Source organism: Ranitomeya imitator, chromosome 4 (genome assembly GCF_032444005.1).
Source record: "Ranitomeya imitator isolate aRanImi1 chromosome 4, aRanImi1.pri, whole genome shotgun sequence".
In the NCBI taxonomy this organism is placed as follows: domain Eukaryota; kingdom Metazoa; phylum Chordata; class Amphibia; order Anura; family Dendrobatidae; genus Ranitomeya; species Ranitomeya imitator.
In genome coordinates this window covers 317,246,553-317,272,696 of record NC_091285.1, presented here as the reverse complement: position 1 = coordinate 317,272,696, position 26,144 = coordinate 317,246,553, and the positions used below count along the sequence as shown (strand labels likewise).

The window sequence follows — 26,144 nt, the reverse complement described above, 5'->3', positions numbered from 1 at the left end:
TTCAAATTCTGACAAAGTGCATATACTTCAGTCCTGTTAGTTTGTCGTATGTCAGCCAGCCACTTTCTGCCAAAATGAGTTCCAATCAGCTGGTATAAAGCATCCAGCCAACAAAAGCCAAGGCAGACATGAGCGATAATAAACAATATAAAGCATATATTACCTCGGACCTGCGGCGCCACCACCCCTACGCGCGTTTCAGCATGCGTGCCTTCTTCCGGGGGAGTGGCGTCGTCAGGTCTTACTGTGGTATATGTATAAGAGGCCACCCAATAGGGTTCAGTACTCGCAGTGACGTTCAATGCTGGCCGTAAATCGGCGCATGCACAGTCGGAACGAGAGGCGTCCACATCACTGAGTGCGTCATCGCCATGTGACCAAGCTGGAAACCACACCCACAGAGACGCGGGCAGGTCCCCGCCGACAAAGGATGATACAGGCGATAAAGACGCTGTCAGCGATGTTAAGCTAAACGGCATAACGGGCATGCGCACAGGCCAGATGAAGGGGAGTAGGAAATACTATTATTATGAATATAGGGACGGAATATTATATTATAAAGTGCACCAGTGCATATGATATGATACAATACATAAGAATTCTATTAATATTTATATACAGAGAATAACAATTGTAATAATACAATAATTATTATAAAGTGCAAACAAGTGCTTTACATTATATAGGTAACTATTACAATGACACATAAAATAATTGAACAAACATGATAAATAATACATACATTTTATAGAAATTTGATAATATTAAAGTGCATGTGTACATTATAAAAATCTTATATTCCATCATTAAGGTGTTAACAGCATTCATCCAGGATCCTCTTCATAATACGGATAACCTAAGTTTTCACCACAAGAATAGCCATAGCAGATAAATCCTACTCATAAACTAAGAGAAAAAAGAAATAATATATGAGATTTTTTAGTATAAGAGATTAAAAACCATAACTAGAATAAAACACCCCTGACGAGGCCAATTAAAAATTTGACGACAGGAAACTCAGAGAAATGGGGCATAACTGATCATTTCATTCAAACCATGTGGAAAAGTTGTACGTAATTCCCAAATCCAGCGGGTCTCCTTCTGGCCTAACAAGTGCCCAACATTACCACCTCGAAGGTTCAAACGAACACAATCAATCCCTTTTACCAGAAGGACAGTAGGGTCACAGGCATGATGTTGCTTAAAATGCCTCGGTATGCTTTTCAACACCTGTATATTATCCTCCTCTTTAGCAGCCAATATGTTTCTTACGTGTTCCCTCACTCTGATCTTTAAAGCTCTCGTTGTCAGCCCAATATAAACCTTATTGCAAGGACAGAATGCATAATGGATCACAACCATTGTTGAACATGTAATGGTGTGTGTTATTTTAAATATACGTCCATCCGTTGAGGCAAAGTCATTTGCTGAAACAATATTTGGGCATGCCACGCATTTGCCGCAATGCTTGCAACCCCAAACTGATTGTGGTTTTTGTTGACCAGTACAAAAAATTGGGGGACGAGTTCTTGGTGTATAATAACTCCTAACCAACATGTCACCCAAATTTGGAGATCTTCTAGCTGTCAGTGATGGTTCAGGTGTCAAATATTGCTTCAGTACAGGATCAGCCAGGAGTATAGGCCAATGCTTCTTCATAATTTCATATAACTTATTCCAATGAGAGTTATATGTAATGACCAGTCTTACCTGGGTAGTTGGTTCTTTTCTATTGGATGAGTACAGTAGTTGATGTCGATTAGTATTTCTTGCTCTATTGTATGCTTTTTTGATAGATCTTTTGCTGTAACCTATTTCCAAAAACCGTGCCTTCATCTCCTTGGCTCTGGCCTCACAATCCGATATATCTGAGCAAATTCTTCTTATACGTAGGAACTGTCCAGTGGGGACAGCGTTGACCACGTGTGGGGGATGTGAGGAGCGAGGATTACGAAAGGCATCGGAGGATAGAAGACCATCAGGGCCTCTCCTGACCACAACATCCAAAATTCAACCTGATGATAACTGAAATTAAAAGATAAATGAATATTTAAATCATTATTGTTAAGGTCTTGAAAAAAAGAATTTAAATCATTGGGGGTCTCTCGCCAGATCAGGAATATGCCGTCGATGTAGCGGGCCCAAAATATAACCCGCTCCATCGACGTACCGCGATCCGACGAGAACAGGTCCCTCTCCCACAACCCCAGGAACAAATTAGCATACGAGGGCGCACAAGCTGTCCCCTGGAGCTGCAGGAAGAAGGACCCGTTAAAAAGAAAAAAAAATTTTGTAAGTAAAAATTCCAACAAAACCAACAAAAACTCAGTATCATCAGCCAAGAGGACTGTCATGGCCAAGAAATGGGAGACCGCCCTCAAGCCATTCTGGTGGCGAATATTCGTATATAAAGACTCAACATCACATGTGGCGAGGATCATGTCCTCGTCAATGTGAATCGAGTCAATCTTTTTTAAGAAATCAGATGTATCTTGAGTATGCGATGGAATCGTCTCCAACAGGGGCTTGAGGAACGAGTCAATATACCTTCCAATACCCTCCGTAAGGCCACCAACCCCAGATATGATGCTCCTACCTGGGGGAACCTGCAAATTCTTGTGAACCTTGGGTAAAAGGTATAATGTTCAAACTTGGGGATCCTTGACCATTAAAATGTCGCGTACTTCAGTGGTGATTAGATGCTTTTCCTCAGCTTTCCAAAGAATTTTCTGTAGTTGCTCCTTATATGAGGATAAAGGGTTGTATGTTAATTTTTTGTAGAAGGCCGTATTTCTCAGCAACCGATATGCTTCAGCCTCATACAACTTGGTAGGCCATACAACAATATTTCCGCTTTTATCGGCTGATTTAATTACGATATCTTTCAAGTTTTTGAGGCGTTTGATGCAATGGTGCTGAGAAGTGGTTAAATTGCTCTTATGAATATGAGATGGTATGTTATCCAAATCATTAATAGCAAGTTGTACAAAAATCTCTACATTTGGACACACGGATAGAGGAGGAAATCTAGTGGACTTAGGACGAAGGGAAGTAGGAACCTTACCCAAGGATGGACCATGATGCTCAATGGTCAACTGCTCCAATGTCCTTAACGCTGCTTGTTCAGCTGGCAATGGAAATAATCTCTGGATTTCTTCACTATGGTACCATTTTTTAAAAAGGAGTGATCGTCCAAACACGTGCAAATCCTTTATAACCGTAAATTTATCACATCTTGTGCTAGGGGAGAAGGTGAGACCCTTAGATAAAACAAAAATCTCCTCATCACTAAACACATGATTGGACAAATTAATTACCTTCAAGGAGTAATTCTGTGGATTGGGGCCAGGTGTACGTTTATTTGTACCTGTTTTTTGTTCCTTTTTTCTTTTGTTATCATTCCCAAATCGTGTTCTCATGGAGTGAAATAATGTATCAGATGTTTCACCCGAATATGAGACAGATGAAAAAGACACAGATCTTTGTCTCTTATTACTGGGGGCATGATGTCTCCACCTTTAAACCGTACCTTGCTGATAATCATTATTGTCACGCAATATTTTTTGGGCATGAACAGATTTAATTTGTTTCTCCCATTCATCTGAATTTTTGTCCATGGTTGTATTAAACAAGGCCAAATTCTCCACCGTAGACACCTCCTTAAGATTACCAAACAATTCATCAATCTCAACTTCCAGGGCCTAACAGATTTTTTGTTCAAGTCAATCAACAATTCCATAAACTGGAGAGATGCTTTGGTACAAGTTTCTTCCCATTTTGTTACAAAAGTCTCATCATTCACCGGGAAGGACGGAAATACTTGGATCCTCAAGCCACGTGGAACAATTTTTTTCTTTAAATAATTCTCGAGAAGAGCTCTATTCCACCACATCCTCGTACGCTTGTGTAATAGTCTTTTAATCTGTGTTTGTAAACTGCTCACATCCCCCTGAACACCTGTCGTCAAATTAGCAGTGCCACCGTCAAAAACCTGAGCAGCTTGAACCTGCCAGGTTGCATCCCTATTTCTATAATCCATTGTAGATCAAAAAGACCAATCTGTGAAAATACACAGCAACAATATATAAACCAAAAAATTGATACACAATACACAGTGTGTCATAGATTACACCTGTGCCCTTATGGGGGATTCATAAACACAAAATCCCATGCAATAAAATATTAAATCCTACAAACAAATACTGCACAAAGCGGGAATGTTACAAAAAACATAATTTTATTAATACAAGTCAATGATACCATTGATATCATTGACGTATTAATAAAATTATGTTTTTTGTAACATTCCCGCTTTGTGCAGTATTTGTTTGTAGGATTTAATATTTTATTGCATGGGATTTTGTGTTTATGAATCCCCCATAAGGGCCCAGGTGTAATCTATGACACATTGTGTATTGTGTATCAATTTTTTGGTTTATATATTCTGGTCATGGTATATTCTGGTCCCAGAGGAGATACCACTTTGCCACACCTCAGCAAAACTAAATGCCCGTGAGCTGTTTGCATTTTTTGTCACCTTGGGCTACCAAAGGAGATCTTTACAGATCAGGGGACTCCTTTTATGTCCAAAGTGACCAGGGAGCTATGTAAGCTGCTCCGGATTAAACAGCTATGCACGTCAGTGTACCACACACAAATCGACAGATTGGTCGAAAGTTTTAATAAGACAATCTAATCCATTCTCAAAAAGGCTGTCTCTAAGGATGAGAGGGATTGGGACATGTTATTACCCTATCTGGTGTTTGCTATCCGCGAGGTATCCACGGGGTTCTCCCCTTTTGAGCTATTGTATGGCAGGCATCCGAGGGGGTTGCTGGACGTAGCTAAGGAGACATGGGAACAGGAGCCAACTCTGTATTGGAGTGTAGTCGAGCATATAGCAAGCGTGCATGACAGGATTGCATAAGTCAAGCTCATAGTAAAAGAACATCTGATGGATGCGCAGGCAGCACAGAGCTGCACATAAAATAAAAGAGTGATGGTCAGGACCTTTAGGCTATGTGCACACGTTCAGGAATGTGTGCAGATTTTTCATGCAATTTTCCTGACGAAAACCTGATATTTTCTTCCGGAAATCCGCATGCGTTTTTGGTGCGTTTTTGGTGCGTTTTTTGATGCGTTTTTGGTGCGTTTTTGATGCGGTTTTTTCTAGCGTTTTTTAAGCGTTTTTAAGAACAAATAAAGTTGGTTAAAAAAAAAGGAAAGAAAGAGACTCTCAATAGGTCATTTCCTGTTCCAACCCCTCTTCTCCATTTTGCCTTTTTGTTGCATTCAACATGCCACACGTTCAGCCCCATTGGCGTCTTTCGCCACAACAAAACCATCTTTTGTTGCTGACGGCACTGCTTTTGCTGCACCACCACAGTGAGCAGGTAATATAATGTCATTAGATGTGCACACTATGCGGACTATGCTGTGGATATGCAGTGTTTCTGTTGCTGCGGATAGGCTACTTCCCACTTCCGTAACGCTCCCTCGCAATCTGTCGTTTTGGGATAAAACGGATCCTGCATATGTGCTTGCAGGATTTTTTTTTCCCATACACTTGTATTTGCAATGGTTTGCGACGTTTTGCCGCACGTTGCATCCATTGTGCGATGTATGTGTCTTTTTTTGGCAGACCGTCGACACGAAAAATCCTTACCTACATGTTACTTTCTTGGTGCATCGCATCCGCCATTTTTGACTGCTCATGTGCGGCAGAAAATAGACCCTCTCCTCCCCAGACTGCAGAATGGGCAGCGGATGTGTAGAGAAACTGCATCTGCTGCCCACGTCATGCAGTTATTTCACAACGTCCATCGGTATGTTGGCGCCAGTGTATTACATAGTAACATAGTAACATAGTAACATAGTTAGTAAGGCAGAAAAAAGACATTTGTCCATCCAGTTCAGCCTATATTCCATCATAATAAATACCCAGATCTATGTCCTTCTACAGAACCTAATAATTGTATGATACAATATTGTTCTGCTCCAGGAAGACATCCAGGCCTCTCTTGAACCCCTCGACTGAGTTCGCCATCACCACCTCCTCAGGCAAGCAATTCCAGATTCTCACTGCCCTAACAGTAAAGAATCCTCTTCTATGTTGGTGGAAAAACCTTCTCTCCTCCAGACGCAAAGAATGCCCCCTTGTGCCCGTCACCTTCCTTGGTATAAACAGATCCTCAGCGAGATATTTGTATTGTCCCCTTATATACTTATACATGGTTATTAGATCGCCCCTCAGTCGTCTTTTTTCTAGACTAAATAATCCTAATTTCGCTAATCTATCTGGGTATTGTAGTTCTCCCATCCCCTTTATTAATTTTGTTGCCCTCCTTTGTACTCTCTCTAGTTCCATTATATCCTTCCTGAGCACCGGTGCCCAAAACTGGACACAGTACTCCATGTGCGGTCTAACTAGGGATTTGTACAGAGGCAGTATAATGCTCTCATCATGTGTATCCAGACCTCTTTTAATGCACCCCATGATCCTGTTTGCCTTGGCAGCTGCTGCCTGGCACTGGCTGCTCCAGGTAAGTTTATCATTAACTAGGATCCCCAAGTCCTTCTCCCTGTCAGATTTACCCAGTGGTTTCCCGTTCAGTGTGTAATGGTGATATTGATTCCCTCTTCCCATGTGTATAACATTGCGACGGAACAGTACTGATGGAAGTGAAAGTAGCCTAGCAGCGATTGTCCATGCGTTGTACAGTACCATCTATATATATAATTGTGTAAGGGTTTTTCCGTATGTCTGTCTGTCTTTCTGTCTGTCTGTCTGTCCTGGAAATCCCGCGTCCCTGATTGGTCGATGCCGCCAGGCCTCAACCAATCAGCGACGAGCACAGTATCGACGTTGAAATCCTGCGTCTAATTGGTCGAGGCCGCCAGGCCAATCAGCAACGGGCACAGCGACGATGATGTCATAATGGTTGCCATGGCGACGATGATGTCATAAAGGTTGCCTCGATCAATCAGCGACGGACACAGTCTGCCGCGAATTCTGGAATCATCATTGTCCATATACTACGGGGACATGCATATTCTAGAATACCTGATGCGTTAGAATTGGGCCACAATCTAGTGTAAATAATAAAGACTATATTCTCCCATAGGAGCAATCTCGGAGAAGGATTAGAAGACGTCCAAAACGGATGTGGGTTCATCCCATTATTAATGAGCGGGAGGAAAAGGGACACTTCCATGTCCTTTATCAAGATTTAAGGAGGTAAGATATAGGTAGAAAAGATATATTGTCATCTGTGTTCACTTTTTTTTTTTTTGATGTTATACACTGTTGTGTTATATATCTGTGGTTTTTGAATTTTTTTTTTTTTACATTCAGTTTTCCTGAGAAATTTATCCAGTTTTGCCGGCTTACGATTCAGGCATTTGATCGCCTTCTGATAATTCTGGCTCCACAACTCAGCTACGAAGACACATGCATGCGAAGATCAATCTCTGCTGAGGAAAGGCTGCTCATCACCTTGCGGTAAGGCCCTTTTTAAAAAAAAAAAAAAAAAAAACACAAACTCCACACATTGGCCCCATAGTTAATGCTGCAACAGTGCCGCCATAATGCTGCCACTGCGCCACAATGCTGCCAATGCACCCCAGAATGCTGCCAGTGCGCCACAATGCTGCCACAGCCCCCATAATGCTGCCACTGCGCCACAATGCTGCCAGTGCCCCCCATAATTCTGCCAGTGCGCCACAATGCTGCCAGTGCCTCCATAATGCTGCCAGTGCCCCCATAATGCTGCTATTACGTCCCAATGCTGCCACAGCCTCCATAATGCTGCCACTGCGCCACAATGCTGCTAGTGCCCCTATAATGCTGCCACAGTGCCGCCATAATGCTGCCAGTGCGCCACAATGCTGCCATTGCCCCCATAATGCTGCCACAATGCTGCAAGTGCCCCCATATTGCTGCCACTGCGCCACAATGTTTACAGATCTAGTGCCCCTGAATCGTACTATTTATGTTGTCATGCATATTTTCATCGTTATTAAAAATATTCTAATTTTTTAAAATTTTTTTCCAGGTTTTTGGCCACAGGAGAGAGCTACACATCCCTGCACCTCCAATTTAGGGTTGGCAAATCCACCATCTCTCAAATTGTGAGGTGCACATGTGCCGTCATCTGGCAGAAGTTGCAGCCCATCGTGATGCCTTGCCCAACCGAGGAGACTTGGCTGCAGGTAGCAGCAGGCTTTCAGTCTGTGGCCAATTTCCCCAACTGCGTAGGTGCTGTCGATGGCAAACATGTGAGAGTGCTGAAGCCACCAAGATCAGGATCACGCTTCTTTATTTATAAGAAGTATTTTTCTGTGGTCCTGATGGCGGTGGCTGATGCCCATTACAAGTTTGTTGCCATCGACGTTGGTGCTTATGGCAGTTCTGGGGACTCTCGGGTGCTGCAATCATCACAGATTGGACTTCAAATTCTTCGAGATGGTGGAACGCTCCCAGCCCCAAGACCTTTGCCCGGTTCCACACATCCTATACCCTTTGTGATGGTAGCGGATGAGGCATTTCCCTTAAAAACTAACCTGCTGCGCCCATACCCACGAAGGGCACTGGATGACCGGCGGAGGATTTTCAACTATTGGCTGAGCCGTGCACGAAAATATGTGGAATGCACCTTTGGGATCATGTGTAGTCAGTGGAGGATCTTTCACACTGCCATCCAGCTAGATATGGAGACCGTTGACACTGTGATCAAGGCATGCTGTGTTCTCCACAACTACGTTTGGGACTACAGCACAGAGGTAGTTGAGGAGTCACAGCTGTCTGAATTAATTGCAGTGGACAACTTGCGTCAAGGCAGGCAATCCATCTCGGGGTTGCGTGTGCGAGAAACCTTCACTGACTACTTCATGAGTCCTGAAGGTGCCGTGCACTGACAATACTCCTGTGCCGGTGTTGAGCAGCCTGAACAGCAGAGAAGATCAGACACCTAACCCTCATCAAGATGTCAGCCTGTACAGAAGAGCAGATCGGATGGCTAACCCCAAAGCAATCAAGGCCCTTGTGTTCTTCATCAGTACAGCGGAGCAGATTGGATGGCTAACCCCATGCATTCAATGTCCTTTTGTTCTTTATCATTTAAAAAAAAAATAGGAATTAATAAAAAAGAACTTTGTTTGAAAAATCAAACCTTGTGTCCGCAACTTACTCTTTAGTCACTGACAGTTATTATCCCATTACTCACAGTTCATATTCTGCAAATTGAAATAACCTTTTTTTAAATAAAAAATTACCAGACATTTTTTCAAATACAAATTTTATTTTTATTCATAAATAACACTGTGTACTACACATAAAAACAAAACGTCTTTAAATGACGTAGGTATTACAACACAAGGACAAACATTGTCCAGAACAGTCCATCAACAATGGACGTTATCACAACCTGTCAACAGGACAAAATAGTGCATCAACAATGGCTTTTTTCACAACCTGTCAACAGAACAGTTGGGTTGGGGACAGAAATCCAAAAAATTCCCCTTTCTCCGGACACACATATTTCCCAAAAAAAAATGTAGTATTTTTTCCCCAAAAAAATATGTGTACTACACATAAAAATATAACGTCGGTAACAGACGTAGCTTGTAGAAAACAAGGACAAACATTGTCCAAAACAGTCCATCAACAATGGATGTTATCACAACCTGTCAACAGGACAAAAAAGTGCATCAACAATGGATTTGTGAACAACCTGTCAACAGGACAGGGGGGTTTAGGACCTAAATCTTCAAAACTACTGGTACTCTGGCTCGTACCCATACCCCGGAAACAGTTCTTGCGACGAAATACTCGTGTTTTGGGAGACATTATGCCCAGAACTTTGACGAGTTGTACAGTGGCTTGAATTATAGGCTTCTGCAGCGTCGGGCCTGTGTGCTGCATGGAAAAAACGTTGAGAAGCAGCTGCTGATGGTGGTGATGGCGGCCCACTTGGGTTAGTAAATGCTTTCATAATTGCTACAACTATGTCTTGTGGTGGGGGTATTGGTGATGGGACAGCAGCAGACATTAGAACTGCATTGGCTGCTGTCATGCACAGGCTCTGCCTGTCCCATGTCATGGACCTTAGGCGGCTGGCTATCACAGATCCATATTTATCCATTTCATCTTGTGGAGATTAATTGTCTATAATATTGAGGGTTCGACTTGTGATAGCTTCAATGGCACTAGTCGAACCCTCCTTTTTTTTCCCCTTCTTGGGTGCTGCCCTAACCATTGGCACAGGACGGGCAGAACCAGACCCCAACCCAGTGGGCCTTGAACCCCCAACAAAGGAGCTGGACGCAGCGGAAGAGGCAGCAACAACAGCGGAAGACACCACCGCCGCATCCACCGCAGAGGACGAACTTGCCACAGTACAGTTGGGTGGCATTACTGCAGCATGCATGGAGGATGACTGCCTAGGCAAGGGTGGATTTGGTGAGGAGCACATAGGATAGTCCTCCACCTCCTCTCCATCACCATGCTCCAGGCTGTTGTCTTCATGGACCGGTGGGGTTTCGGCCCTTACATTGCCTTCAGTTCTGTACAAGGAATAAAAAAGACTTCTTCAATAAAAGAGTACTGTGAAACGTTGAAAATACAACAAAATATATATATATATAACTTACCGCCGCAAATTTCTGCTTGTTAAAATGAACTGCAGCTGGTCTGCAAACGGCACCCTCTTTTTTGAGGGCGAGCTGCCACTTTCTGCCTTCTGTGCCTTCATCAGTCTGTCGGTCACAGATCTCCAACGTTTTTTCACATCTTCCACTGAAATGGAACAATTTAAAAAAATTATAAAGGAAATAGATGGTGGCCCAATTCTAACGCATCGGCAACTACAGAATATGCCTGTCCACGTAGTATATTGCACAGGACAAGTACTATATTGCCCAGCCACGTATGTCCACAAGTTTCACCAATCCAAAGTGGCACTGGACAGAGGGGATTTATGATCAGGTTGTGGAGTGATTTCGCAATGACCGCTGACACGACAGGTACTGCTGCATCGATTCAAAGTGACAGGAGACAGCAGTTGTCCAGTATGGGGACAAACTTTTTTTCCTCCATGTTCTCGCATAGTATCCAAAAAGAATTTGCTGCTTGCACTGTCAAGGACAGGGCGGGAGGTCGGAGGGTGAGAATAACGTTATTTTTATTATTTTTTACTTTCGATCTTTGTACTAGTGATGCAGCATAAGCAGAATCTATAGTAAAAACATTGTCAAACAGGGTTAATAGGTGCATAACCAGAGTGCGTAACACCTCGCTCAGTTAACGCTGGCATTAACCCTGTGTGAGGCCTGACTAGAGGGGAGTATGGAGCGGGCACTGACTTCGGTGATGAAAGAGCGGCCATATTGACGCCAGTCTGAGGCCGTTGCACATTGGTCGTGGCAATGTTTGTGGGCGTTTTGCCACAACAAAACAGCCACTTGGATTCTATGAAAGACAAAGGCCGCAAACAATGAATATCCGTGACAGACAGAAGAACAGACAGAAAGAGGGAAGTGACACAAATAGACAATTATATTGTTAGGGGTCGAGTTCCCGCTTCTGCACAGGGGGAATCTCGAGCCACTTCCGCTGCGGTCTCCCATTCTTGTCCAGCCGCAGTGGAGCCTGCTCAGCAAGGACGTCGGTCCCAGCGTCTTGCTCATTCTCACTCTGTTCTGAGAGTTAGTGCTGCTTCTCCAGTCTCTGCCTTTAAAGTCAGTGCTGGTCAGCAGCGAGCGGACTTCTCTGGGACTAAGTCCTTGTCTGCATGTACTGAGCATGCCCAGCGTAAGGTCTCCCGTTGGAGATCGAGGGTCATGTGCTCAGGCTCTGCAGCACATTCCATTGGTCCTCTTGGCAGGTCCTAGAAGGGCAAAAGTGCTGTGGCCACTTCCTGTGCTGCTGTTATATAAACTGCGCATGACCGCACGGCCATGCGCTAGTATTGTTTTACAATTGCTTATGTGTGTATGTTGTGAGTGCAAGTCGTCCTTGGAAACCCCTACCCTATTGAATGTCTGTTCGCGGAAGGTGTATGGCTGCTACCTAGCGCCCGACTTAGCCTACAGCACTAACACACATCACAGCGTCCTGTAGCTGTGCCTGCCAGTACGGCGCCGTGCGCCTGCCTTGCGCTTTCCATACCCGAGTCTGGGTGGTTAGTGGTGTCCGTTAGTGCGGCATCGCTCGCACTCTTGTGCACAGATTGCTTAAGGTTCTCTACACACCCAGTTGCGGTGTTACGCCAGCAAGGGTCTAATCGGGCTCCAATCCCTTCTGGGGTTAAGTCCGCTGACCACTTGCTCGCGCACTAGTGCGGTACTGCGGTCCTGTGAATTAACAGGATCGCTTTCTTCACGCTGGGTGAGGTTTAACCCACGCGTGTATACTTTAGTGTACCGCCATATTGTCTGCTAATTGCTAGCAGCAGGTTCTCACCTGCACGGTGGACCCCGGACTGCGAACGCACCTTTATCATCTGTCTTGGTGCGTTCCGCCAGTCCTAACAGAATACTAGCGCCAGGGTCTGGCTAGTAAAATGGCGGACGATCAGCGTTTACAGCGGTACATCCAGCAGCTGGAGGGAAGGTTGGCGGCTTTTGAGCGTTCAACCTCAGCTGTGGATGTTACTGCTGTCGCTGTTCAGGCTGCAAGTGTGGCTGCAGCTACCTTGTCCACTGCCGCTCCTGTACCGACGCTATCTCGCCTCCCGCTACCAGAGAAATTTTCTGGTGACAGTAAGTCCTGTAGGGGTTTCGTGAGTCAGTGCTCAATACATCTCGAGCTTCTGGCCTCTCGTTTCCCTACAGAGCGGGCTAAGGTGGGCTTTATAATTTCCTTATTGTCGGACAGGGCGTTGCAGTGGGCTACGCCGCTGTGGGAGCGTGGCGATCATGTGGTGCAGAGTGCTCCGTTATTCCTGAGCACTCTGAAACAGGTCTTTCTTGGACCTCGTGTCACCCATGACACGGCGCTCCAACTGTTGGCACTGACTCAGGGCTCGTCCTTGGTCAGCCTTTTTGCCGTCCATTTCCGCACTCTGGCATCTGAGCTGGAGTGGTCGGATAAAGCCCTTATCCCTATATTTTGGAGGGGGCTGGCTGACCACGTTAAGGATGCTCTGGCCACTAGGGAGATTCCCGCCACACTGGAGGAGTTAATAGCAGTATCTACTCGCATTGACCGCCGTTTTCACGAGCGGAGGTTAGAGCGAGCCCAGTGTAGGCAGAGGTTTCGGCTGGCTCCCACCTTCGCCAAACCTTTGGAATCTCCAGTTCAGGCTCCTGAGGTTCAGGAACCTAAGGTGGTGTCACGAGCGGGATCTAAGTCCCAGACTGCTCGTGCACTCCAGGGTTGCCAGGTTTGCCAACAGTCAGGACATCTTGCCACCAGATGTCATCAGCGGTCGAGGAAACGTCAGCGTCTAGTGGTAGTAGGTGGAGGTGCACTAGACACTGCGACGTTTGCCTCCAAATTGTCCTTTAAGGGGACAATTACCTTTGGCTCATCCTCCCACTCGGTAGACCTCTGCGTGGATTCTGGGGCGGAGGGCAATTTTATGTCTTCTGCCTTCGCCCAACGTCACGCAATACCCCTGGTTATGCTATCCCAACCAGTAACGGTACGAGTGGTGAATGGGTCGACACTCCCCGCACAGATAACACATCAGACCATCCCTGTTACTCTGTCCCTGTCGCCATCCCATCAGGAGATTATTTCTCTACTCGTCATTCCTGAGGGTATTGATGAGGTCCTGTTGGGGATACCTTGGCTACGGTACCACTCTCCTCACATCGAGTGGTCCTCAGGCAGAATTCTGGGATGGGGTGAATCATGTGGGGGTAGGTGTCACCGAGAGTGCGTTCAGGTTGCTACTACTGAGGTACCCGCAGATCTATCCTCTCTTCCCAAGCAATATTGGTCTTATGCAGACGTGTTCTCCAAGAAGGCGGCGGAGACCCTTCCGCCCCATCGCCCCTATGACTGTCCTATCGATCTCTTGCCTGGTGCTGAGCCTCCCCGGGGTCGAGTCTACCCATTATCTCTCCCGGAAACGGAGGCAATGTCTCAGTACATACAAGAGAATCTGGCAAGAGGGTTCATTAGGAAGTCAGTGTCACCTGCTGGGGCAGGGTTCTTCTTCGTGCAGAAGAAGAATGGAGAACTACGTCCATGCATAGACTACAGGGGTCTTAATGCTATCACAGTTAAGAACAAGTACCCTTTGCCGTTGATATCTGAGCTTTTCGATAGGCTTCGGGGAGCTAGAGTGTTTACGAAACTAGATCTGCGGGGTGCTTACAACCTGATTCGCATCCGTGAGGGGGACGAGTGGAAAACGGCATTTAACACCAGAGATGGGCACTATGAGTATCTGGTGATGCCCTTCGGGCTCTGTAATGCACCTGCCGTTTTTCAACACTTTGTCAACGACATCTTCCGGGATATGCTTTCCACCTCGGTTGTAGTCTATCTGGATGATATTCTCATCTTTTCTCCAGATATTGACTCCCACCGGAGAGATGTTGGCAGAGTCTTCGACCTCCTACGGGCAAACTCTCTTTACGCAAAGTTGGAGAAGTGTGTGTTTGAGCAGGAGTCCTTACCTTTCCTGGGCTATATCATCTCCGCCCAGGGATTGGCTATGGATCCTGCCAAACTACAGGCTGTGATGGACTGGCAAGAGCCCCATTCTCTTAAAGCGGTGCAGCGCTTTATGGGGTTCATAAACTATTACCGCCAGTTCATTCCCCACTTCTCAACTCTGGTGGCTCCCTTGGTAGCCCTCACCAAGAAGGGAGCGAATCCCAAATTGTGGTCGGAAGAGGTCTCCAAGGCCTTCACTTCTATTAAGTCCCACTTTGCTAGCGCTCCCATCTTACATCGTCCCGATGTGGATAAGCCATTCCTACTGGAGGTGGATGCCTCGTCCGTTGGTGCTGGAGCAGTCCTCTACCAAAAGGATGCTCAAGGTCGGAAGCATCCATGCTTCTTCTTCTCCAAGACCTTCACGCCAGCGGAGAGGAACTACTCCATCGGGGACAGGGAGTTGCTAGCAATGAAGTTGGCCTTTTCGGAGTGGAGACACCTTCTGGAAGGTGCGCGGTTTCCCTTCCAAGTTTACACGGACCACAAAAATTTGGTCTATTTGCAGACAGCCCAGCGGCTAAATTCTCGCCAGGCCAGATGGTCCCTGTTCTTCTCCCGGTTCCACTTTTCCCTGCATTATCTCGCCGGGGAGAAGAATATCCGTGCTGACGCTCTCTCTCGCTCCCTTATGTCAACTGAGGAGGAGGAAGAGGAGCCTCGGCTTATTGTCCCTTCCGAGAGCCTGAGAACCGTGGCGCCGGTATCGCTAGAGTCTGTGCCTCCGGGCAAGACTTTTGTGCCCATTAATTTGCGACCGGAGGTTCTCTCTTGGGCTCATTCGTCCAGGGTGGGTGGACACTTTGGGACAAAGAGGACATCTGAGCTACTGGCGAGGACGTACTGGTGGCCGCATATGGTCCGGGATGTCAGGGATTACGTTCTGGCGTGTGTCTCCTGCGCCAAAAATAAATCTCCGCGTCAAAGGCCAGCTGGTTTGCTCTATCCCTTGCCGGTGGCAGATAGGCCCTGGGAGATGGTCGGGATGGACTTTGTTGTGGGTTTGCCCAAGTCTCGCGGCTGTACCATCATTTGGGTCATCACCGATCATTTCTCAAAAATGGTGCATTTGGTGCCGCTGCCGCGGTTACCTTCTGCACGGGCCTTGGCAGCGTTGTTCATCAGACATATCTTCCGCCTACATGGTATGCCAGACAAAATTGTCAGTGACCGGGGTCCCCAGTTTGCGTCTCGGTTCTGGAGAGAGCTCTGTCGTCTTCTCAGTATTGAGTTGAATCTCTCTTCCGCTTATCATCCCGAGACGAATGGGTTGGTAGAGAGGGCCAACCAGACCTTGGTCACATACCTGCGACATTTTGTTTCAGCCAGGCAGGATGACTGGGCATCCTTGCTATCATGGGCAGAGTTTGCACTGAACAACGCTGTTGCCGACTCCACTGGACAAACCCCATTCCTCCTCAACTATGGTCAGCATCCACGGGTACCTGTGCCTATGCCCGTGTCTTCCGCCGACTCCAGGGTGGCAGACTGGGCTGTGGAGGCACGGGATATTTGGGACCGCACTCAGGATGCCATTCGGGCCTCTAAGGAGAGAATGAGGTCCTCCGCTGATGCTCATCGGCGCCCCGCCCCGACCTTTGCTCCTGGCGACTTGGTGTGGCTCTCCGCCCGTAACATCAGGCTGCGAGTTGAGTCCACTAAATTTGCTCCTCGCTACTTGGGTCCATTCAAGGTCCTCGAGCAGGTTAATCCTGTGGTCTATCGTTTGGCCCTTCCGCCACGCCTGGGTATCACCGACACCTTTCATGTGTCCCTCTTGAAACCCGTGTATATGTCCCGCTTTTCCGAGTCATCTGCTGGGACATCGGGTTCGTCTACGGACGATTATGAGGTGAACGCTATTTTGGGGTGCAAGGTGGTGCGTGGTAAAAAATTTTATTTGGTGGACTGGAAGGGTTATGGCCCCGAGGACAGGTCCTGGGAACCTGTTGAGCACATTCGGGCCCCGCAGCTCATTGCTGCCTTCGAACGTAGCGAGGCCCAAGGAGGGGGGGGCCCTAGGAGGGGGGGTAATGTTAGGGGTCGAGTTCCCGCTTCTGCACAGGGGGAATCTCGAGCCACTTCCGCTGCGGTCTCCCATTCTTGTCCAGCCGCAGTGGAGCCTGCTCAGCAAGGACGTCGGTCCCAGCGTCTTGCTCATTCTCACTCTGTTCTGAGAGTTAGTGCTGCTTCTCCAGTCTCTGCCTTTAAAGTCAGTGCTGGTCAGCAGCGAGCGGACTTCTCTGGGACTAAGTCCTTGTCTGCATGTACTGAGCATGCCCAGCGTAAGGTCTCCCGTTGGAGATCGAGGGTCATGTGCTCAGGCTCTGCAGCACATTCCATTGGTCCTCTTGGCAGGTCCTAGAAGGGCAAAAGTGCTGTGGCCACTTCCTGTGCTGCTGTTATATAAACTGCGCATGATCGCACGGCCATGCACTAGTATTGTTTTACAATTGCTTATGTGTGTATGTTGTGAGTGCAAGTCGTCCTTGGAAACCCCTACCCTATTGAATGTCTGTTCGCGGAAGGTGTATGGCTGCTACCTAGCGCCCGACTTAGCCTACAGCACTAACACACATCACAGCGTCCTGTAGCTGTGCCTGCCAGTACGGCGCCGTGCGCCTGCCTTGCGCTTTCCATACCCGAGTCTGGGTGGTTAGTGGCGTCCGTTAGTGCGGCATCGCTCGCACTCTTGTGCACAGATTGCTTAAGGTTCTCTACACACCCAGTTGCGGTGTTACGCCAGCAAGGGTCTAATCGGGCTCCAATCCCTTCTGGGGTTAAGTCCGCTGACCACTTGCTCGCGCACTAGTGCGGTACTGCGGTCCTGTGAATTAACAGGATCGCTTTCTTCACGCTGGGTGAGGTTTAACCCACGCGTGTATACTTTAGTGTACCGCCATATTGTCTGCTAATTGCTAGCAGCAGGTTCTCACCTGCACGGTGGACCCCGGACTGCGAACGCACCTTTATCATCTGTCTTGGTGCGTTCCGCCAGTCCTAACAGAATACTAGCGCCAGGGTCTGGCTAGTAAAATGGCGGACGATCAGCGTTTACAGCGGTACATCCAGCAGCTGGAGGGAAGGTTGGCGGCTTTTGAGCGTTCAACCTCAGCTGTGGATGTTACTGCTGTCGCTGTTCAGGCTGCAAGTGTGGCTGCAGCTACCTTGTCCACTGCCGCTCCTGTACCGACGCTATCTCGCCTCCCGCTACCAGAGAAATTTTCTGGTGACAGTAAGTCCTGTAGGGGTTTCGTGAGTCAGTGCTCAATACATCTCGAGCTTCTGGCCTCTCGTTTCCCTACAGAGCGGGCTAAGGTGGGCTTTATAATTTCCTTATTGTCGGACAGGGCGTTGCAGTGGGCTACGCCGCTGTGGGAGCGTGGCGATCATGTGGTGCAGAGTGCTCCGTTATTCCTGAGCACTCTGAAACAGGTCTTTCTTGGACCTCGTGTCACCCATGACACGGCGCTCCAACTGTTGGCACTGACTCAGGGCTCGTCCTTGGTCAGCCTTTTTGCCGTCCATTTCCGCACTCTGGCATCTGAGCTGGAGTGGTCGGATAAAGCCCTTATCCCTATATTTTGGAGGGGGCTGGCTGACCACGTTAAGGATGCTCTGGCCACTAGGGAGATTCCCGCCACACTGGAGGAGTTAATAGCAGTATCTACTCGCATTGACCGCCGTTTTCACGAGCGGAGGTTAGAGCGAGCCCAGTGTAGGCAGAGGTTTCGGCTGGCTCCCACCTTCGCCAAACCTTTGGAATCTCCAGTTCAGGCTCCTGAGGTTCAGGAACCTAAGGTGGTGTCACGAGCGGGATCTAAGTCCCAGACTGCTCGTGCACTCCAGGGTTGCCAGGTTTGCCAACAGTCAGGACATCTTGCCACCAGATGTCATCAGCGGTCGAGGAAACGTCAGCGTCTAGTGGTAGTAGGTGGAGGTGCACTAGACACTGCGACGTTTGCCTCCAAATTGTCCTTTAAGGGGACAATTACCTTTGGCTCATCCTCCCACTCGGTAGACCTCTGCGTGGATTCTTGGGCGGAGGGCAATTTTATGTCTTCTGCCTTCGCCCAACGTCACGCAATACCCCTGGTTATGCTATCCCAACCAGTAACGGTACGAGTGGTGAATGGGTCGACACTCCCCGCACAGATAACACATCAGACCATCCCTGTTACTCTGTCCCTGTCGCCATCCCATCAGGAGATTATTTCTCTACTCGTCATTCCTGAGGGTATTGATGAGGTCCTGTTGGGGATACCTTGGCTACGGTACCACTCTCCTCACATCGAGTGGTCCTCAGGCAGAATTCTGGGATGGGGTGAATCATGTGGGGGTAGGTGTCACCGAGAGTGCGTTCAGGTTGCTACTACTGAGGTACCCGCAGATCTATCCTCTCTTCCCAAGCAATATTGGTCTTATGCAGACGTGTTCTCCAAGAAGGCGGCGGAGACCCTTCCGCCCCATCGCCCCTATGACTGTCCTATCGATCTCTTGCCTGGTGCTGAGCCTCCCCTGGGTCGAGTCTACCCATTATCTCTCCCGGAAACGGAGGCAATGTCTCAGTACATACAAGAGAATCTGGCAAGAGGGTTCATTAGGAAGTCAGTGTCACCTGCTGGGGCAGGGTTCTTCTTCGTGCAGAAGAAGAATGGAGAACTACGTCCATGCATAGACTACAGGGGTCTTAATGCTATCACAGTTAAGAACAAGTACCCTTTGCCGTTGATATCTGAGCTTTTCGATAGGCTTCGGGGAGCTAGAGTGTTTACGAAACTAGATCTGCGGGGTGCTTACAACCTGATTCGCATCCGTGAGGGGGACGAGTGGAAAACGGCATTTAACACCAGAGATGGGCACTATGAGTATCTGGTGATGCCCTTCGGGCTCTGTAATGCACCTGCCGTTTTTCAAGACTTTGTCAACGACATCTTCCGGGATATGCTTTCCACCTCGGTTGTAGTCTATCTGGATGATATTCTCATCTTTTCTCCAGATATTGACTCCCACCGGAGAGATGTTGGCAGAGTCTTCGACCTCCTACGGGCAAACTCTCTTTACGCAAAGTTGGAGAAGTGTGTGTTTGAGCAGGAGTCCTTACCTTTCCTGGGCTATATCATCTCCGCCCAGGGATTGGCTATGGATCCTGCCAAACTACAGGCTGTGATGGACTGGCAAGAGCCCCATTCTCTTAAAGCGGTGCAGCGCTTTATGGGGTTCATAAACTATTACCGCCAGTTCATTCCCCACTTCTCAACTCTGGTGGCTCCCTTGGTAGCCCTCACCAAGAAGGGAGCGAATCCCAAATTGTGGTCGGAAGAGGTCTCCAAGGCCTTCACTTCTATTAAGTCCCACTTTGCTAGCGCTCCCATCTTACATCGTCCCGATGTGGATAAGCCATTCCTACTGGAGGTGGATGCCTCGTCCGTTGGTGCTGGAGCAGTCCTCTACCAAAAGGATGCTCAAGGTCGGAAGCATCCATGCTTCTTCTTCTCCAAGACCTTCACGCCAGCGGAGAGGAACTACTCCATCGGGGACAGGGAGTTGCTAGCAATGAAGTTGGCCTTTTCGGAGTGGAGACACCTTCTGGAAGGTGCGCGGTTTCCCTTCCAAGTTTACACGGACCACAAAAATTTGGTCTATTTGCAGACAGCCCAGCGGCTAAATTCTCGCCAGGCCAGATGGTCCCGGTTCTTCTCCCGGTTCCACTTTTCCCTGCATTATCTCGCCGGGGAGAAGAATATCCGTGCTGACGCTCTCTCTCGCTCCCTTATGTCAACTGAGGAGGAGGAAGAGGAGCCTCGGCTTATTGTCCCTTCCGAGAGCCTGAGAACCGTGGCGCCGGTATCGCTAGAGTCTGTGCCTCCGGGCAAGACTTTTGTGCCCATTAATTTGCGACCGGAGGTTCTCTCTTGGGCTCATTCGTCCAGGGTGGGTGGACACTTTGGGACAAAGAGGACATCTGAGCTACTGGCGAGGACGTACTGGTGGCCGCATATGGTCCGGGATGTCAGGGATTACGTTCTGGCGTGTGTCTCCTGCGCCAAAAATAAATCTCCGCGTCAAAGGCCAGCTGGTTTGCTCTATCCCTTGCCGGTGGCAGATAGGCCCTGGGAGATGGTCGGGATGGACTTTGTTGTGGGTTTGCCCAAGTCTCGCGGCTGTACCATCATTTGGGTCATCACCGATCATTTCTCAAAAATGGTGCATTTGGTGCCGCTGCCGCGGTTACCTTCTGCACGGGCCTTGGCAGCGTTGTTCATCAGACATATCTTCCGCCTACATGGTATGCCAGACAAAATTGTCAGTGACCGGGGTCCCCAGTTTGCGTCTCGGTTCTGGAGAGAGCTCTGTCGTCTTCTCAGTATTGAGTTGAATCTCTCTTCCGCTTATCATCCCGAGACGAATGGGTTGGTAGAGAAGGCCAACCAGACCTTGGTCACATACCTGCGACATTTTGTTTCAGCCAGGCAGGATGACTGGGCATCCTTGCTATCATGGGCAGAGTTTGCACTGAACAACGCTGTTGCCGACTCCACTGGACAAACCCCATTCCTCCTCAACTATGGTCAGCATCCACGGGTACCTGTGCCTATGCCCGTGTCTTCCGCCGACTCGAGGGTGGCAGACTGGGCTGTGGAGGCACGGGATATTTGGGACCGCACTCAGGATGCCATTCGGGCCTCTAAGGAGAGAATGAGGTCCTCCGCTGATGCTCATCGGCGCCCCGCCCCGACCTTTGCTCCTGGCGACTTGGTGTGGCTCTCCGCCCGTAACATCAGGCTGCGAGTTGAGTCCACTAAATTTGCTCCTCGCTACTTGGGTCCATTCAAGGTCCTCGAGCAGGTTAATCCTGTGGTCTATCGTTTGGCCCTTCCGCCACGCCTGGGTATCACCGACACCTTTCATGTGTCCCTCTTGAAACCCGTGTATATGTCCCGCTTTTCCGAGTCATCTGCTGGGACATCGGGTTCGTCTACGGACGATTATGAGGTGAACGCTATTTTGGGGTGCAAGGTGGTGCGTGGTAAAAAATTTTATTTGGTGGACTGGAAGGGTTATGGCCCCGAGGACAGGTCCTGGGAACCTGTTGAGCACATTCGGGCCCCGCAGCTCATTGCTGCCTTCGAACGTAGCGAGGCCCAAGGAGGGGGGGGCCCTAGGAGGGGGGGTAATGTTAGGGGTCGAGTTCCCGCTTCTGCACAGGGGGAATCTCGAGCCACTTCCGCTGCGGTCTCCCATTCTTGTCCAGCCGCAGTGGAGCCTGCTCAGCAAGGACGTCGGTCCCAGCGTCTTGCTCATTCTCACTCTGTTCTGAGAGTTAGTGCTGCTTCTCCAGTCTCTGCCTTTAAAGTCAGTGCTGGTCAGCAGCGCGCGGACTTCTCTGGGACTAAGTCCTTGTCTGCATGTACTGAGCATGCCCAGCGTAAGGTCTCCCGTTGGAGATCGAGGGTCATGTGCTCAGGCTCTGCAGCACATTCCATTGGTCCTCTTGGCAGGTCCTAGAAGGGCAAAAGTGCTGTGGCCACTTCCTGTGCTGCTGTTATATAAACTGCGCATGACCGCACGGCCATGCGCTAGTATTGTTTTACAATTGCTTATGTGTGTATGTTGTGAGTGCAAGTCGTCCTTGGAAACCCCTACCCTATTGAATGTCTGTTCGCGGAAGGTGTATGGCTGCTACCTAGCGCCCGACTTAGCCTACAGCACTAACACACATCACAGCGTCCTGTAGCTGTGCCTGCCAGTACGGCGCCGTGCGCCTGCCTTGCGCTTTCCATACCCGAGTCTGGGTGGTTAGTGGCGTCTGTTAGTGCGGCATCGCTCGCACTCTTGTGCACAGATTGCTTAAGGTTCTCTACACACCCAGTTGCGGTGTTACGCCAGCAAGGGTCTAATCGGGCTCCAATCCCTTCTGGGGTTAAGTCCGCTGACCACTTGCTCGCGCACTAGTGCGGTACTGCGGTCCTGTGAATTAACAGGATCGCTTTCTTCACGCTGGGTGAGGTTTAACCCACGCGTGTATACTTTAGTGTACCGCCATATTGTCTGCTAATTGCTAGCAGCAGGTTCTCACCTGCACGGTGGACCCCGGACTGCGAACGCACCTTTATCATCTGTCTTGGTGCGTTCCGCCAGTCCTAACATATATAGTACATACTTAATAAAAAATAACACGAATTTAACATACTTACAAATAAGTTTTTGTCCCGCTTTTGGTAGCTGAGGCCACTGCAGATAAATTTCTGTGACAATGGCTGGCCAGGCATCACGTTTAGAAGCGGAGGCTTTGTACTCCTCACTGGCATGGTCCCAGACCTCCGGGTGTTTTTCTATCTAAAATTTTGATAGAGAACCAGTCACTACATTTTTTAAAATTATTATTTGGATAAGAAATATAAAAATATCTGTACACTAAATGGTGCCACGATTCTAACGCAGCGGTTATTATACATATGTATTTCTGTATATAGCAGCCACATACTATGTAGCACAGGCCACGACATTTTGTAGAATACCCAATGTGTGAATACAGGCCACGCAGTACATAACAATGTACACGTAGTATATGGCCAGTGTCACACTCGGCATAAGACAATACGGTCCGTATTTTACGGCCGTAAAACGGTGAAAATTCCCCAAAATATTGGTCCATATCTCCTCCGTAGGCAGGGTGTGTCAGCGTATTTTGTGCATGGCATCCTCCATATGTAATCCGTATGGCATCCGTACTGCGAGATTTTTTCGCAGGCTTGCAAAACCGACATACGGATATACAAGGGATCCATGTGCTCAAAAAATAATAAAAACATATACACTCTCTATATATACATATACATACATATATATATATATATATATATACATACATATATATACAGTGGGGCAAAAAAGTATTTAGTCAGTCAGCAATAGTGCAAGTTCCACCACTTAAAAAGATGAGAGGCGTCTGTAATTTACATCATAGGTAGACCTCAACTATGGGAGACAAACTGAGAAAAAAAAAATCCAGAAAATCACATTGTCTGTTTTTTTAATATTTTATTTGCATATTATGGTGGAAAATAAGTATTTGGTCAGAAACAAAATTTCATCTCAATACTTTGTAATATATCCTTTGTTGGCAATGACAGAGGTCAAAAGTTTTCTGTAAGTCTTCACAAGGTTGCCACAAACTGTTGTTGGTATGTTGGCCCATTCCTCCATGCAGATCTCCTCTAGAGCAGTGATGTTTTTGGCTTTTCGCTTGGCAACACGGACTTTCAACTCCCTCCAAAGGTTTTCTATAGGGTTGAGATCTGGAGACTGGCTAGGCCACTCCAGGACCTTGAAATGCTTCTTACGAAGCCACTCCTTCGTTGCCCTGGCGGTGTGCTTTGGATCATTGTCATGTTAAAAGACCCAGCCATGTTTCATCTTCAATGCCCTTGCTGATGGAAGGAGGTTTGCACTCAAAATCTCACGATACATGGCCCCATTCATTCTTTCATGTACCCGGATCAGTCGTCCTGGCCCCTTTGCAGAGAAACAGCCCCAAAGCATGATGTTTCCACCACCATACTTTACAGTAGGTATGGTGTTTGATGGATGCAACTCAGTATTCTTTTTCCTCCAAACACGACAAGTTGTGTTTCTACCAAACAGTTCCAGTTTGGTTTCATCAGGCCATAGGAAATTCTCCCAAAACTCCTCTGGATCATCCAAATGCTCTCTAGCAAACTTCAGACGGGCCCGGACATGTACTGGCTTAAGCAGTGGGACACGTCTGGCACTGTAGGATCTGAGTCCATGGTGGCGTAGTGTGTTACTTATGGTAGGCCTTGTTGCATTGGTCCCAGCTCTCTGCAGTTCATTCACTAGGTCCCCCCGCGTGGTTCTGGGATTTTTGCTCACCGTTCTTGTGATCATTCTGACCCCACGGGGTGGGATTTTGCGTGGAGCCCCAGATCGAGGGAGATTATCAGTGATCTTGTATGTCTTCCATTTTCTAATTATTGCTCCCACTGTTGATTTCTTCACTCCAAGCTGGTTGGCCATTGCAGATTCAGTCTTCCCAGCCTGGTGCAGGGCTACAATTTTGTTTCTGGTGTCCTTTGACAGCTCTTTGGTCTTCACCATAGTGGAGTTTGGAGTCAGACTGTTTGAGGGTGTGCACAGGTGTCTTTTTATACTGATAACAAGTTTAAACAAGGTGCCATTACTACAGGTAATGAGTGGAGGAAAGAGGAGACTCTTAAATAAGAAGTTACAGGTCTGTGAGAGCCAGAAATCTTGATTGTTTGTTTCTGACCAAATACTTATTTTCCACCATAATATGCAAAAAAAATGATAAAAAAACAGACAATGTGATTTTCTGGATTCTTTTTTCTCAGTTTGTCTCCCATAGTTGAGGTCTACCTATGATGTAAATTACAGACGCCTCTCATCTTTTTAAGTGGTGGAACTTGCACTATTGCTGACTGACTAAATACTTTTTTGCCCCACTGTATATATATATATATATATATATATATATATATATATATATATATATAGTTAGGTCCATATATATTTGGACAGAGACAACATTTTTCTAATTTTGGTTATAGACATTACCACAATGAATTTTAAGCAAAACAATTCAGATGCATTTGAAGTTCAGACTTTCAGCTTTCATTTGAGGGTATGCACATTAAAATTGAATGAAGGGTTTAGGTGTTTCAGCTCCTTAACATGTGCCACCCTGTTTTCAAACGGACCAAAAGTAATTGGACAATTGACTCCAAGGCTATTTCATGGACAGGTGTGGGCAATCCCTTCGTTATGTCATTCTCAATTAAGCAGATAAAAGGCCTGGAGTTGATTTGAGGTGTGGTGCTTGCATTTGAAAGGTTTTGCTGTGAAGTAAACATGCGGCCAAAGGAGCTCTCCATGCAGGTGAAACAAGCCATCCTTAAGCTGCGAAAACAGAAAAAACCCATCCAAGAAATTGCTACAATATTAGTAGTGGCAAAATCTACAGTTTGGTACATGCTGAGAAAGAAAGAAAGCACTGGTGAACTCATAAATGCGAAAAGACCTGGGCGCTCACAGAAGACAACAGTGGTGGATGATCGCAGAATAATCTCCATGGTGAAGAGAAACCCCTTCACAACAGCCAACCAAGCGAACAACACTCTCCAGGAGGTCGGCGTATCAATATCCAAATCTACCATAAAGAGAAGACTGCATAAAAGTAAATACAGAGGGTTCATTGCACGGTGCAAGCCACTCATAAGCATCAAGAATAAAAAGGCTAGACTGGACTTTCCTTAAAAACATCTAAAAAAGCCAGCACAGTTCTGGAAGAGCATTCTTTGGACAGATGAAACAAAGATCAACCTCTACCAGAATGATGGAAAGAGAAAAGTATGGCGAAGGCGTGGTACAGCTCATGATCCAACGCATACCACATCATCTGTAAAACACGGTGGAGGCAGTGTGATGGCTTGGG

General features: G+C 47.5%; 1 protein-coding gene across 1 annotated transcript; it reads left to right on the top strand.

The window, feature by feature from the left end:
* Positions 1-5,297: 5,297 nt before the first annotated feature.
* LOC138674504 (uncharacterized) lies at positions 5,298-8,916 on the top strand. The gene is made up of 4 exons (XM_069762336.1): positions 5,298-5,393; positions 7,125-7,237; positions 7,355-7,501; positions 8,055-8,916. Exons 1-4 carry the CDS (start codon positions 5,298-5,300, stop codon positions 8,914-8,916), a joined length of 1,218 nt encoding a protein of 405 aa, XP_069618437.1.
* The last annotated feature ends 17,228 nt before the right edge of the window (positions 8,917-26,144 follow it).

What these genes read in the sequence shown, in the direction of transcription:
- LOC138674504 (XM_069762336.1), top strand. Translation starts at nt 5,298, where the DNA reads ATGCCACACGTTCAGCCCCATTGGCGTCTTTCGCCACAACAAAACCAT. An exon ending in TGCACCACCACAGTGAGCAG is followed by an intron (nt 5,394 to 7,124) that starts GTAATATAATGT and finishes ATTCTCCCATAG; the next exon opens with GAGCAATCTCGGAGAAGGAT. An exon ending in AGGCTGCTCATCACCTTGCG is followed by an intron (nt 7,502 to 8,054) that starts GTAAGGCCCTTT and finishes ATTTTTTTCCAG; the next exon opens with GTTTTTGGCCACAGGAGAGA.